The sequence below is a fragment of the Sorex araneus genome, chromosome 2 (assembly GCF_027595985.1).
Source record: "Sorex araneus isolate mSorAra2 chromosome 2, mSorAra2.pri, whole genome shotgun sequence".
NCBI classification, from domain to species: domain Eukaryota; kingdom Metazoa; phylum Chordata; class Mammalia; order Eulipotyphla; family Soricidae; genus Sorex; species Sorex araneus.
In genome coordinates, this window is record NC_073303.1 from 48,783,924 (window position 1) to 48,799,551 (window position 15,628).

The 15,628-nt window shown below is 52.4% G+C and overlaps 1 protein-coding gene across 1 annotated transcript in view; it reads left to right on the top strand.

Annotated features, from left to right (window-relative positions):
- Positions 1-15,159, top strand: part of FANCC (FA complementation group C) — a 197,057-nt gene extending 181,898 nt beyond the window's left edge. The window contains exons 12-15 of the mRNA XM_055126768.1: positions 1,703-1,784; positions 4,209-4,383; positions 7,985-8,176; positions 12,565-15,159. Coding sequence (XP_054982743.1) covers positions 1,703-1,784; positions 4,209-4,383; positions 7,985-8,176; positions 12,565-12,729 — 614 coding nt within the window. The 3' untranslated portion in view covers positions 12,730-15,159. The remainder of the gene's footprint in view (positions 1-1,702; positions 1,785-4,208; positions 4,384-7,984; positions 8,177-12,564) is intronic.
- Positions 15,160-15,628: the final 469 nt, after the last annotated feature.

Genomic DNA, 15,628 nt, shown 5'->3' on the forward strand with positions numbered 1-15,628 from the left:
ACCACCCGTAAACCCAGTGTCCCTCCCACCCTCCCCAAACCCATCTCCCCCCCACCCCACCCTGCCACTGTGGCAAGGCATTCCCTTCTGTTTTCTCTCTCTAATTAGCTGTTGTGGTTTGCAATAAAGGTGTTGAGTGGCCACTGTGCTCAGTCTCTAGCCCTCATTCAGCCCGCAACTCCCTTCCCCCACATGGCCTTCGACTACAATGTAGTTGGTGATCGCTTCTCTGAGTTGACCTTTCCCCGGAACGTGAGGCCAGCCTCGAAGCCATGGAGTCAACCTCCTGTGTACCGGTCACTTTTGTCTCCCTTTTTCCCTGAGACTAGAGTATGTAGATTTGAGAAAAGTGATTCAAAGCTTTGTACCATTTTGCAAAATCTAAATTTTCCCATTGCTAAAAGCTGTAGATTCTCACCCGTAGTGACCCACCATCATCTGGAATTCTAGAGACTTGGGGTGTTGGTATCTGTCAGGGTCTCTGGCCAAACATCTTGGAGGAACTAAACCTGTGGCAGTGTGCAAGGAAACTCGAAGAACACTGAGGAGAAGTCAGCGACCCCCTTCCTGAGACCTCCCAGAGCTGCGTGAGGCCTACAGAGCCCCGGGAGGATCCAAGTGCAACTGGCTCCAGAAGAATTGGAGTTATTCTGTCACAGCAACAGAGCAAGTGAGGAAGTTCAGGAGGTCACAGCTGCTGCACTGTCTCTTTCTAGTATCCTGTGCATCGCTTTCGGAAGACATGAATGTCATTCTCACTGGTGGTTTGAAGTGGTTTGTAACAGTAGTTTTCTGTTCATCAGAAATTGATTTTGCGGGGCTGGAGCGATAGCACAGTAGGTAGGGCGTTTGCCTTGCACGCGGCCGACCCGGGTTCGAATCCCAGCATCCCATATGGTCCCCTGAGCACGGCCAGGGGTAATTCCTGAGTGCAGAGCCAGGAGTAACCCCTGTGCATCGCCAGGTGTGACCCAAAAAGCAAAAAAAAAATTGATTTTGCATCCCCTGTAAGGTCCTGCGTGGGCATAGGAAATGAACCACTAACGAGCGCTGACTGCCCGAGAGTTGAGGCGAAGGGAGCCAAAAGGAAGCTGAGTGTGAGTGACTGATACGAAGAAGAAAACCACAAAGAGCCTTCCCAAGGCTCTCACAGAGCACCTGGGCCAGAGGGAGAGGCTGGTTCCTCTACCCGTGTGTCTGTGGAGTGCCGTGGGCTCTGATTCACATCACCATTCGCTCGTGTTCCATTCTGAGGTCTCCTAGTACATAAAAATGGAGTAACCACTTTCAGCTGCTGTTCAGAGCTACAGAGACAGACACCTCAGAGATGTTTAAAACCACTGAATTGTTGTGGAAAAACAGAACAGAAAATGAGCTTAGGTAGAGACACTTGCTGCCGATGGCACCCCGCTCTCTGCCGCCTCCCGGCAGAGTCCTTGGTGTCCATGTATCCCCTTGAACCTGCACGGGACCGCGCAGAGGTGGGGGCGGAGCTCGGCCGCCTCCTCAGAATGGTCCTGACATTTTGCTCTAAGGACACTGATGGGTCCTTCTTCCCGGGCTGAGGGAAGGAGACTGGCTGGGTACGGCAGGAGACGCGTGGTTCCAGCACAGGACAAAAGGCCTCTCCCCGAGGCTGGTCTGTGGTGCTGGTCTGTGGCTCGGCAGGAGACCATCCCTCAGTCCCTCTCTCTCCCGACAGACGCTCCGCAGGCGCAGTGGCAGCAGCCACTCGGACAGATCGCCCACCTGCTCAGAGAAACTGCTGAGGACCAGAGTCGCGGGTAAGCCAACTCCGATGAGCCGGGGCTGCTCCCCGCGCAGGTGTTGTGCTCGTTGTCTGAGCGGGACAGAGGGTGCTGCGCCAGACTCCAAGCTGAGGGGAAGTGGGCGAGCACCCACGGCAGGAGCCCCCTGAGCTTCTCCAAGGAAACAGGCATTGCTGGGGGCCACCTGGCTCAGAGGCAGGACAGGAAGCAGCGAGAGGGATCACAGAGTCCCTTCTGTGACTCTCCTTCCTTTGTGGGGCTGGGGAGGGGCCTTCTCGCCCAGCAGTGCTCAGGACCCACTCCTGGTGGGGCTTAGGGGACCCTGTATAGCACCAAGGACTGGGCCTCAGTCAGTCCACGGAGTGCACGCGCCTTGATTCGCTGTACTTTATGGCCTGCTTCTCCTTCTCTTTCTCTATGTCGGTGTTGTTGTTGTTATTGTGTTGTTTTGTTTCGGGGTCGCACCCAGCAGTGCCCAGGGCTCACTCGTGTTGGTGCTCCGGGGACTGTGTCGGGGGCCGGGCGCACGCAAGGCCAGCACCCTGCCTACTGTACTTTCTGGCCCCCTTCTCTTTTACTAAGTACCTGAAACTTCAGAATCAGAAAAGCATTTGGTGCTGGGCTTGTTTTGAGGCCCCACCCAGCGGTGCTCGGGGAACCGCCTGCAGAGCAGCGCCTTCCCTGCTGTCCTCTCTCCTGCCCTCTGCTTTTTTCTAAATAAATATTTTTATTTATTTTTCTTTGAATTCTAAAATTAGAAAAAGCATTAATAAACTCATTTCTGGTGCACTGATGATAAATGACCTTTTTGCTTGTTTTTGGTGGTGGTTTTGTGACCACACCCCACAGTGCTCAGGAGCTGCTCCAGTTCTGGGGCCCGGGAGCGCTGTGGGGCCGGGGCTGGTGCTCGCAGTCTGGGCCCTCTCTGCAGCCCTGGTGCCTGGTGCTTCTGTTTTTCTGGAAGCATTTGTGTAAGACTTTGCTTTTGCTCCTCTGCGAACAGCCCTTCAGCCTGACCTGATGCGGCTGAGCCACTCTCCTCGGGGCCTGTTGGCACTGTCCCTCCCCGTCCTCTGGCCACTCTCCCTTCCTGCTGTCCTCCAGCCTCACTCCTGCGCCGCACTGAGCTGGTCACTCACGGTCACGGAGGTGACTCTCACACGCACCTTCCCCTGCCCGGCTTCTCTCCAGCAAAGACACAAAGCAGGATCGGAAAAGCAGCTGCCCTCCCACCACGGCCCCCGGGACAGCAGCGGGGTCCCCACCCCAGCCACAGCTCGTCTCTGTCCGGCCAGGGGCCTGCTCGTACCCGTCTCCTCTGCGTGTGGGACTGAGGCCGAGGCCCTTCTCTCCTCTGGGTCTGGGCACTGCCCACACGCTGAGGCCATGGCGCTTCCCGGGAGTCCTTAGACGGAGCCGGGGAATCCCGACTCGAGTCTGGTCCAGGAGCACCCGGTTCAGTTCCCGAGGAAAGTTTAGGGTTCGCTTCACCCAGCCCTGTCCTGAGTTCCTCGCCAGCGAGACGTTTAACTACCGAGACTCGCTGCGGACTCGCTCCTGGCTGACTGCAAGGGGCTTCCCTTCCCATGGCTGTCGCAGCTGGAGAAGGAGCACGCGGCCACACAGCCTCCCAAGCACCCACAGTGGTCCCTGAGCACCGCCAAATGTGGCCCCCAGACCAAGATAAACAACAGTTGGAGTTTGCACTCTGGGTGCCCAGTGGACATCAGGACAGCTGTAGTGCCTTTTCAGCAGCGGCACCTCGGTGAGAAGGGAAAGAACATGCAGCTCATTACAAAGTCGCAGTTGCCAAAATGCAGGCCTTGTTTTGTCAGCAGGTAAAAAGACCAATCCTGCCGTGTCTTTATCCCTCCTCTGGGCCCTGGGCCCCTCTGCATGCGTCCCGAGCTGCTGACTGGTCTCTCAGGACCCGTCCAGCACAGACTACAGCCCCTCCTCAGTGTGTCCTGCTGGCGATGGGTCCATTGTCCATTTTTGTATCCCTGTACTCACTTGCATTCCCTGGATGAAAGGACTTAAGTGTTCAAAGTCTCAGGGCACACAAGATTTCGAGCTGTCTGCTGCTGCAGGCCCCAGGCTGGGGTTAGAATGGCACTGTGAGCTGGTTCCTGAGCCAGCTTGTCCTTGGAAGTTGTACTTCAGAGGGGAAGAACAATTTCAGTGATCCATTTACCAATGTTCAGTGACTTTTTTGCTTTTTTGCTTTTTGGGTCACACCCAGCAATGCTCAGGGTTACTCCTGGCTCTGCACTCAGGAATTACTGCTGGCGGTGCTCGGGGGACCAAGTGGGATGCCAGGGATTGAACCCGGGTCGGCTGCATGCAGAGCAAATGCCCTCCCCACTGTGCTGTCGCTCCGCCCCCGCCCAGTGACTTTCCAAAAACCAAGTGACAAGGAAATTGCTCTGTCTGTTCCAGGGCCTGGTGCACGCCCTTCGAGAGCTGGTTTCTGCTGGTTCACTTTGGAGAATGGGCCGGTCTGGCGGCTGAGCAGTTGGTGAGGTCTGAGGCTGAGCCCCCAGGGGCCCTGCTGTGGCTCCTCGTCTTCAGCTACAGTCCGGAGGCAGGGAGTCAGCAGCGAGCACAGACCATGGTGAGTGTCATTGGGGAGCATCTTAGGAGGGCCCTGGCAGGGGCTTGGCTTCTTGCCTTCCCAGTCCTGGGCACAGCAGTGCCCTGGCTCCAAGCAGCCCTCACGCTGGACACTGGAGGCTTTGCCCTGGCCTCCTGCTTCCTGTGCTTGGGAACACGGAGGAGGAGACCGTTAGCCCAGGTGACCTCCCAGGCGGGCTTGGCGCCACGCTCCTGAGTGCACGTCCTCTCGAGGGCAGCAGCCTCGCCCATCTGTCTTGGGCTAGTCTTTAAGCTGTGGCATTGCCAACAGGCCCAGCACCACTGACCCTGCAGCAAGGGCCAGCTCACGCCCAAGTCCAAGGTGCCAAGTGCAGGCCGGCTCCCCGTGGCAGAGACAGTCCGTGCAGTGCCGTGGTCACAAGGCCAGTGCTCGGACTACAGATACCTGCACTTGGGGATTTTACCATCTCAGCTGCCAGTGCTTCTTACTGCGTTTACCCGTTCAAGGTGGTAAAATGGATTACCTGGATTTTGAGATAACTTGCTTCCTGTTTTCTGTTGAAAAAGGCAGAAGCCAGCACAGACTTGTCCAGATCCTGGGTCTGTCTCGGGCAGGACTCACTGGGGGGACTGACGTGTGCTTGGTGAGTGGATGGCTTGCGTTGAGACCCAAAAGCAAAAAATAAAGCTGCATGGCAGTTGAAAGAAGAAAAGAGTTTTGAATTTTAAAAGGATAAAATTTGCTGATAATCAATTTTGGATGAAAAATTAAAACATTGTTAAGAAATTACCTTGAGGGCCAGAGAGATAGGACAGAGGTTAAGGAGCTTGCGTGACACAGCCCAGGCCACTGCAGTCCGTTCCCACGTGGTGTCCCCACAAGGAACAAGTCCTAAGCTTACACAAAGGTCTAGCCCCTGAATACCACCAGGTGTGACCCCAAAACCAAAAAAAGAAATTGGTCCTCAGAGCTGGAGAGAGAGAACAGCAAGGAAGCTGCTTACCTCGTATGCAGCCAACCAGGTTCAATCCCAGGCCCCACACTTGGTTCCTGAGCCCTGAGCACAGAGCCAGGAGTAAGGCCTGAGCACCTCTGGGTGTGGCCTCAAAACTGAAAGGAAAAATGGTTCTTTATATTTCAATGCTCTCTGATATGAAACAGAAAGTCTGTCCCCTACCTTTCTTCCAACTTTGGGGCCACACATAGAGCACATGGAACACGCCTCGGGTGCTCGGGGGTCGTCTGTGGTGCTGGGAGTCAGGACCGGGCCGCACACTGGCAGTCTGAACCTCTGTGTTGTCTCTCCCCTCCCTGTGAACTCTGCTCGAACCAAGGAAACCTCTGAGTCACGTTTCCACCATCTCATTTTCAGTCATTTTGGTGAAGGACCTCCCAGGTGCTGCTCAGAGAGCCCCTGGGCTGTCGGGCCCGGCAGTGCTGGGCGGCGCCGGGCATCGGGCCAGGGCCTGGCATGCGCAGGGCGTGTTCTCAATCCCTGCTCCCTGGTTTCATAATCAAAATGTGTTTCTCCACACTCATTATTCCTGAAGTCCCCTTAAATATACTTTATTTTGATTAGAAGCCACAAAGGTAGGTCATAGACTAAATTCCATGTTCATCATAGAAACTGATTTTGACAGAGACTCATTTTTATGGGGTTTTCTGGGGCCACACCCTGCTGTGCTCAGGGCTTACCCTTGCTCTGCACTCAGGGGTCACTCCTGGCAGAGCCCAGGGATTATACGTGGTACCAGGGGTCGAACTTGGGTCAGCCACATGCCAGACAAGTGCCCAACCTGCTGTGCTATGTGGCCAACCCTGGAATTCAGTTTTGAAGCATAGAGCACGGATCTGTCCCGTAAGAGTCCATTCCTGTGACATCCTGCACTGGGCCTTTGCCTTAATGGCCCCTGCAGGGCCAGAGAGAGGCCTTCGCACTCTGCATGCAGGAGCCCCAGATTGGGTCTCTGAACCCATTGGTCCCTGAGGAATGCTGGATGTGTCCCCATCCCACCCCACCCCCAGATGGGTAAATGAGTGAGGCCTGAGCCAAGTTCAGACTTGGTGGATGCTGGCGCAGCTGGTGGAAGCAGTCGGTGACTCTGTTCTCCGTCCCTTGCTGTCTCCATCTGCTGGCCTTTGGCCACGTGATGTGTGCCCCAGAGCCTCTTCTTCCCTGGTGCCCCGCCGGAAGTACTAGCTAGCATTTGTGACATACCTCACTGACCTGCCTCCCACTCTTCGGGCTTTAAAGGCATCGGCCATCCAGTGGGAACCAGAGAAGCAAAGTGAACTGCCTTTGAATGTGTGAGCCCGTGAGGCGTGGCTGCACTGTGTCTGAGCCTCGGGCTCGGCCCTGGGTGCACTCTGGCATAGCCTGCCATGGGGGGTGGGGGGACCAGTCCTTTCTGGGGCAGAAGCTGCAGGCTGAAGGCCACCGCCCCCGGGCCATACTCCTCTCTTGGTTCATCTTGCACCAACCCTGAACTGGTCCCTTAGGAAGACTCGGTCTCCATTTAGACAGGCTTAAAACAGAGTCCAGGATCCCCCGCAACGTCACGGTGCCTGTCTCTGTCGCTCCCACAACGGGGAGCAGTGCTGAGCGGGGGACACGCTCCTTCGCCAGGGTTTGTGCTGGCGCAGCCCCCAGAAACCCACCATGGCTTCGGGAGGTACTGAGTCTCGGTGAACACAGTGACTGTGCCAGTCTGGGGTGAGAGGAAGAAGGAGAACAGATCTCGCGGGTGCTGAGACCGAGCAGAGTTGCCCCCACCCAGGCGCGCCCGTGCTCAGGCAGAGCGAGGGCATCCCTGGGCCCTGGTGTTTGTCACAGACGTCACGGGCCTTAAACTCCAGGAGCAGGAAAACATCCCAGGGACTTCTGAATAAGCTCCAGCTTTCCTTCAGAGACGGAGGGGCATTGTCCAGTTTATAAATCCCATGGGGCACTTTAAGTCTATGGCTCTTATTTTTTGCTTTGTTTTCCATGTTGAAACAGAAGTCTCAGCATGAAATATTTTTCATGTAAAAACAACCTACAGATCTATAACAAATATACCATTTTTATGTGAATTGCAGTCTTATGGCCTCTATTTGAGCTGAAAACATGTTTGGGCACACAGCCTCAGAGTGTTTGCATGCATGTGTGTGTGCGTGTGTTGTGTGTGCATTTGTGTATGTGTGCATGTGTACGAGTGTGCATCTTCAGAGGCAGAAGGGCCCTGCACATAGCCGCTTGGCTTACTGATTTGTGCTGAGACCGTGAGCGAGTGTCCGAGGGGCCTTTTGTTTCCCACATATAAAAATCTGACTTCATTCTGCTGAAGACTTTTCTCCATTTCATTTTATACACACAAAAAAAGGAGGGGGGAGTCAGTTCCTAGCCTGGTGCCTTGGCCACTTTTTGAGCAAGACGAAAGGAAGCCGGGAAGTTTCTGTGTGCCTCGTGTGGGGTGGGGCTGGCACTGGCAGCCCCTCAGTGCCGGGCCACTCTGTGGGACCCCCTGGGGAATGACTGGGAGAGGAAGACACAGTGAGACCTCAGAGATGTCCAGGAGGGGTCCAGCCCCACGGCCTGCCTGGCCTCACGTCTCTCTCGTCTCATCTCTCACAATGCCAGGTGGAGGTGGGGGCGGTTTGCCGTCGCCTGAAGGGGCTGCGTGGAGGGGCTGTCCTCTCGGCCCGGGAGCTGCAGGCCGCCTTAGGCCTGGACAGGCCTGCGGAGCCCGGGCGGATCACCCGCCACCTCCTCCTGCTCTTCCTGCTCTGGACGCCCAGCGGACACGCGGCCGCCCTGGAAGTCGTCACCTTGGTGAGTCTCCCTCCTCACCTGCGTCCGGTGCATCAGTTTCCTGGGAGGCGGGTCATTGTCCACACGGGGCCACACCATGGACAGTGGGCAGCAGACTAGTGTCCACACAGGGCAGGCGGCAGCCGGACCAGCAGAGACGCAGGCCTTTAGTCAGGGCCATGAAAGGGTGACTTGGGCTTCACCGTGCCGCCAGGGCTGTGGGGAGAGGAGGGTCATGCGTTTACTCTTCACCTTCCATGACAGAATCAGCAGAGAGCAAATGTGCAGTCTGATGAGCACACACATGTGTACACACACACGCGCGCGCATGCATGTGTGTGTATGCACAGCACCCAGCCCACTCCCTCTGGCCCGGTCCAGGGCTGCCCTGTGTGAACGTGCATGTGAGGAGTCTAGTGACCTTGAGGCTCTCGGGCCCAGGGCTAGCGTGCAGCCCCTCAGTGCCGGGCCACTCTGTGGGACCCCCTGGGGAATGACTGGGAGAGGAAGACACAGTGAGACCTCAGAGATGTCCAGGTAAGGCTGAAGACGGTACAGCAGGCAGGCACCCTACACACCAACAACCCAGTTTGGTCCCCGGCTCCCCATATTCCCCCGAGAACCTCCAGGAGTGATCCCTGAGCACCACCAAAGGTTGCCCAAAAAGAAAACGCTGGAAGCCAGTGCCACTTCTCCAGGTATCAGGGTCCCCCTCAAACGGGATGGTCGCGCCAGGAGCCTCCCCTGTGGCTGAGTGGAGTGAGAATGAGGCTCCTCCCTCTGAAGGCTTCCCCCAGACCAGCCCTGTGGGAAACCCAGGGGAGGGACATTCAGCAAAACGCCTGGTCGCTGTTCCTTAGAACTGTCATCATTAAACACGGGGAAGTCTGAGAAGCTGTCACAGCCAAAAGGCACCCAAGGACGTGACAGCCAGATGTAGTCTGATACTGGGCTAAGTGACACTACACGGGCTGGCCTGGGCTTCATGTGGGAGGCCCAGGGTCTATTCTAGGCTCCACCTGGTCCTCCAGAACTTCCAGATGTAACCCTAAAACAAAACAAAGTGATACAGTGTCAGGGCTGGAGAGATAGTACACAGCAGGAAGGCACTTGCCTTGCATGCAGCTGGCCCCATTTTGACCCCCAGCACATCATATGGCTCCCCAAGCCTGCCAGGAGTGATCCCTGCATGCAGAGCCAGGAGTAAGTCCTGAGCACCTGGGTGTGACCCAAAAACCAAAATAATAATAATAATAATAATAATAATAATAATAATAATAATAATGTTTAGTATCTAAACAAAGTAGACATCAGAGGAAATCTAAAGAGAGAGATCAGAATAAAATCTGATCTTTATTTAATAAAGGTTGTTTTATTATGACAAAATATACCTGTAAGTACTTAATGAGAGGAAAACCAAGCATGAGGCTTTGTAACAATCTCTGTAGTATCTTTTCAGCAAAACAAGTCTAAAATTTCTAAACTCGAATTATTTCAAAAACTCCGCAGCAAGCAATTGGGAATAACGAGTGTTGGCTGCGACCCTGGCGAATGGCCTCTGCCCCCCCCCCCTCGCCGTGCAGCCTGGCTGGAGTCTCGAGCCCCTTTCCCCAGAGCCCGCCTCTCCTGTCCTCTCCGTCACACTCCCTCAGGGGAGAAGCAGTCTCTGTTGAGCCACAGGTGGTAGCGCTTCGCCCAAAGACAAAGCACTACTTATTCTGACCACATTCCATTTCCTCGCATGGAAATGACCCACACGCAGAGCGGACCTGGGCCCAGGATGGCTCCTCAGGCTGGAGACCCAGGTTTGACACCAGAAGCACAGCGCTGGGAGTGGCGCCTCCAGGGGAGAGAATGTGTCTGGCTGCTGGCTGCAGTTGCCACTGGCTAGACCCATCTGGGTCTCTGAGGGAGTACCTGTGATGTGTGTGTGAGTGTTTGTGTGTGATGTGTGTGTGAGTGTGTGAGTGTGTGTGCGATGTGTGTGTGTGTGTGAGTGAGTGTGGGGGGTGTTTGGAGACGGGACGCTGGTGGGAGGTGTGGTGTTGGAGCAGGTCTGTTGGAAACCCTACGCCACAGTACTGTTCATCACAGTCCTGAAAATAGAAACTGGGTGGTGGGGGAGGTCTCTGGGCCACACCCAGCGGTGCCCACTCCTAGGAGGCTCACCCCGGCTCTGTGCTCAGGGAGCACTCCTGCAGGGCTCACTCACTGCACGGGGCCGACCCATGCCCGGCCTGCTGCTATTTTGCCTTTGAGCTATTTTGGGGCTGGTGACAGTAACATCTCCTCTGTTTGAAAATTTTTATTTTCTTTAAGAGATATTTTATTTAATTTTGATCTTCCATATATTGTTGTTGTACTTTTATTTTGTGAAACATTTTTAAATCATGTTTGAAGTTTCAATATATTTTTTTAACTGAATGACTGTGAGATTCACAGTTACCAGCTGTTCAGGATCCAGTTTCACAGGCTGGGGGAGGTGGAGGTTGGAGGGAAGCTGGGGCCATTGGTGGTGGGAAATGCACCTGTTTGATTCCTTCCCAGGAAACTTTTTCCAGGGGCCCCTTGTCAGCCTCCCGTTTGCAAACCACAACACATCTGCATGTTCAACAAATGTCAAGAATCGACTCAAGTGCCCCCCTCCCACCCCCCACCAACTAAGACAGTTTTTCTTAGTGCAGTGATCTCTCGGTACTTGGGTTCCGCTGTCTCAGCATCTTGGAACCATGAGGGCTTAAAATCCTTCCTATTAATGAAGTTTTTGCTTTGTCTTGTTTTGCTCTTGGTGCTGGAGAGAGGCTGAGACCTTGCACAGGAAAGGCCTCTGTCACTGAGTTCAGCCTGTTCCCACACTTGTTCTGAAGCACATCCTAACACCAACACAGACCCACACATATGTTCTCACATGTACATTCACATATATGTGCACATACAAGCATACGCACATAAGTACAGCTGCACATAGACACATATATCCACATATATCCACATGCAGACACTATTCGAATACCACACCCACACCAGTGTCCTTTTCCTCCCAACATCGTCTCGTGCACCTCCTTCAGACGCACACTGTCACCTATGGCAGACTTTGACCAGTTCACCTCTCCCCCACAGAGCCACACATATACATTCATACACATGTACATACACAAGCATGCGTACACACAAACATGTTAATACATATCACACACAAGCACATAGACGTGTATATACACATGCATGCTTGCATACATATGCACGGGCAAATATTTTCACAGACACACATGCATGAATGTGTTACATGTGTGCTCATGCATATGCCCAATATAGATGCACACATACTAAGCCATTTACTTATAGCCCTGGTTTCTCTTCAAATCGTATAAATCTCTTGCCTTTTAAGATAGTCACTTATGTTCATAGACACACAAATACAGATAAACATGCATATGTGTAACACATTCACACAGATATACATGCATACATCCATCACACATATACAGATACAGGCACACACAAGTATGTGCACATACGCACAAATACAGGCACACTTTAACCCACAAGTGTGCACACACGTACACATTGTTCACACAGGCACACACAGACGCACTCACATGCAGGCACACATTCATATGCATGTAACAGACACAATTATACATATACGTTTTCTATTTTTTTTTTCTTTTTTGGGTCACACCCGGCAGTGCACAGGGATTACTCCTGGCTCTGCACTCAGGAATTACTCCTGACGGTGCTCAGGGGACCATATGGGATGCTGGGAATCGAATCTGGGTCGGCCGCGTGCAAGGCAAACGTCCTACCCGCTGTACTATTACTCCAGCCCACATATACACTTTCAAAGTCAACCACATACATTCACACTTGCACAGACATACACGCCTACTACACTGTCAGTGACACATGAGACATGCACACACATACACAGGCAGACACGTGTACACACACCTGATGATGCCGTAGGACTGAGTTTAGCAGCACTGATGATTCCTGTGAGAATGGAGTGTTAAACTAAGTGCCTGTCGGCGGCCCTGAACCTGGGTGGGAGCCCCAGGTTGTCACTTGTAAAGCTCTTTGTGCGAGAAGGAGGAGCAGACAGCTTCCTTTCAGTCTGTTTCTCACGGCAGCTGTGCTGGCGTCTGCCGGAAGCACACAGGAAAGAACCCCAGAGCTTGTGGTTGCCTCCAGGAATGCAGCTGTTGCGGCCTGCTTGGAGCCCAGGGGCACCTTGGAAGGAAGCCTTTGTGGGGCCTGCAGTGAGTGACCACTACTGCAGGGCAGCCTTGGAGAACAGACCTGGACGCACTTTGCGGGTCCCTTGAGAACAGAACAAGAGCCGCGTGTGCTGTGGGCCTGGAGCTGCAGTCAGTCCTGTCTTGATTCTTTCTCTCCTGTCCCCACTGCAGCTGTCTCAGACAGAGGAGATCTCCCGGGACCTCATTGGCTTTCTTGACCAGACCTTGTGCAGATGGGACCGTCTCTGCATGGGCGCCTCTGCCCCCCGAGAACTGGCCAGAGCACTCCTTACAGAGCTGCACAGACAGATCTGGCCTGAGGATGGAGGCACCTGATGAGGCCAGGCCCACCAGAGCTACAGGACTGAATGAGAATGCCCGGAACCTCATAGTCATAGCCTGGATAATCCTGAGAGGGATCAATCAGCATAAGACCCTGAGTTCAATCCCAGTACTGCTTAAAAAAAAAAAAGAAAGAAAGATATGAACTGTGCAAATGGCCCACAAACATCTTGGCAAGATGCAAGGTCTATCAGAAGTACTTTACAGAGTGAGAAGGTGTTTTAATAATTCATTAGTCCAGACACAGATACATTTATGAGTGTATTATATCTTCAGTGGGTTATATCTTCAGCATCCCAGAGTTGAGGCCAGAGAGCAAAGATTCTGGGTGGGAGAACAGATACTTCCTTATGTCTCCTGCTCCTCCCCACCCCATATCAAATCAAGGTGCACAATTACAATTTGAATGTTTATTCTTTCTATCAAGAAATTTAGAAAGTGATCTCTTTAGAAAGTACCTTGGCCCATTCCGCATCTATTTTGAAAATCAGGGAATGATTATTGGTATTTCTTTTAACCCGAAGGATTAAAGGGCACGTTGAGATAAGGGCACACTTTCTTGCTTCCCATATGTAGTCTTTTCTTTTTGCTTTCGGACCACACCCACTGATACTCGGGTTACTCCTGGCCCTGCAGCCAGGGACTATTTCTGGTGGGTCTTGGGGGACCATATGGGATGCTGGGTATCAACCTGAGCGTGCAAGGCCAGTGCCCTGACGGCTGTGCTATCGCTCTAGCACCCCCATCTTCCCATACATTCTTTTAAAATGTTTCTGCTTTGGGGGTCACACCTGTTGGTGCTGAGGTTTTACTCCTGGCTCTGCGATCAGGAATTCATCCTGGAGGTGCTTGGGGGGCCTCTGGGATGCAGAGGATCGAGCCCAGGTCGGCCCCATGCAAGGCAGATGCCCTCCCCACTGTACTATCGATCCCCCGCCCCTCCCCAGTGTATTTCTTACCCAGGAGCATCCAGGACCGTACCCCAAGTGGACTCAGGGGACACCTTCAGGAGCATGTTCGGAGTCGGCTTTTGCCCCACCATGCCACTGGCCTGGGTGCAGCCTGTCCTGCTGCAGACTTTGTTGGACCCGAGGAGCCTGTGTCAACCCTGAAGGGACTAGCAGGCTGTTTCCTGGAAACATTAGGAAAGCTGAGTCCCGTTTGTGCGTGCCCCTGGGTCAGGTCTGCAGGCACAGTGGGCAGAGTCATCTGGACTCAACTAGCGTTCTTGACAAGGACCAAGAAGGACACCAACCAGCTCCCTTGTTGTCGGGAGCCATAAGTGACAAACTGGAAGGACTCGCCCCTAGACCACAGCAGGTGCAGGGGAATTCTGTGCAGACCCCAGCACACTTAGGGAGCAAAGACAGGAGCAAACCAGCCACCAGCCACCTCTCAGAGAGGGATTGTAGAGAGGACTCTTGGGGATGTTGATGAGCTCGAAGAAACAGTGCTACTGACTGCCAGCACAGCAGAGTATGAGAAAATTAGAAATGACAGAACTTGGGCATGAACAACTTTGTAACGTTGTATCTCATGGTGATTCAAGACAGCTTTTTTAATCATGGTGAAATACACATTACAAAGTTGTTCCTGATTGGTTTCAGTTATATAATGTTCCAGTCCCTTCACCAGAGAACATTTCCCACCACAAATGCCTCCAGTTTTCCTCTCACCCCCACCCCCTGCCTGCCTCTCTAGGGGGCACTTTTCTTCTCTCTCTCTCTCTCTCTCTCTGTCTCCCTCTCTGTCTCTCTGTCTCTGTCTCCCTGTCTCTCTCTGTCTCTCTCTCTCTGCTTTGGGGCATTATAGTTTGCAATAAAGATACTGAAGGTTACTATACATATTCCTTTATCTGCTTCCAACACTCAGTTCTTGTCCAGAATGTGACAATAGTAGTTAGAAATGACCAATACATTTTTCTTAAAGATAGATATTGGAGAGACAGTATGATTAGCCTAGAGATCTTGCAAAGCATTTAGGTGGTTATGGAGTTGACTCTGGACATGGTAAGTAGTTCACTGAGGGAAGACAGACTTTGGTATTCAGAGGAGCAGAGGGTGGGGCAGTAAAGACACACCAATGTTATATATGCACACATGGCTCAACCTTTAACATGTTTGTGATCTCTTATAGAAGGGCTCAATGACCCTGGGTGAAATACAACAATCTTTACACTCTTTCCGCTAAGGGAACTTTTTTTGTAGCATTTTCAGTGGTTTTTCATAACAAAAAATACAAAATATATTATTTGGTTCTGCTTTGGGGCATGGATTGGGGTTTGGGATGGAAATATCCAAAATATGGTGGTAGGAAGGTGTAATGGTGGTGGGATTGGTGTTAAAAATATTAATGTAATCAAATATTGTGAACTGCTTTATAAAATAAAAATAAATTTAAATAATGGAAAAAATGGTGTCAGGAGAGTTTGAGCACTTTGGTGGTGGTGGGGTGTAGTAATTTTGAACATCAATACCATAAACTAGAACAGATTATAATGACCTAAAGTAATTAATACAAATAAATTCATAATGAAAATTTTTAGAAAGTAAATGACAAGACTAAAGAGTTTGGTAGGTGAGGTACAAATCCCAGCGGAAGGATTTGGTAGCAGAGTACCAGCAGCCAAGGTTGGAATCAGTGAACTTCAGGAGAAGATGCATTAAAGAGCAGATGATAGAAAAATCCCTCAAAATAAGTGAATAGCAGACAAGAGAACTTTGGGGAAAAAGAGGGACAAAAGGAATCTTCAGCCTGGAGGAACAGGAAGGCAATTCCAGTGGTTATGAACTAGTCAAAGAGACCGTCACTATGGGGCCAGAGAATAGTGGGCAGGTAGCTTGCTTTGTATGTGGCCAATTTGGGTTTGACCCTGGCACCCCCTATGGTCTTC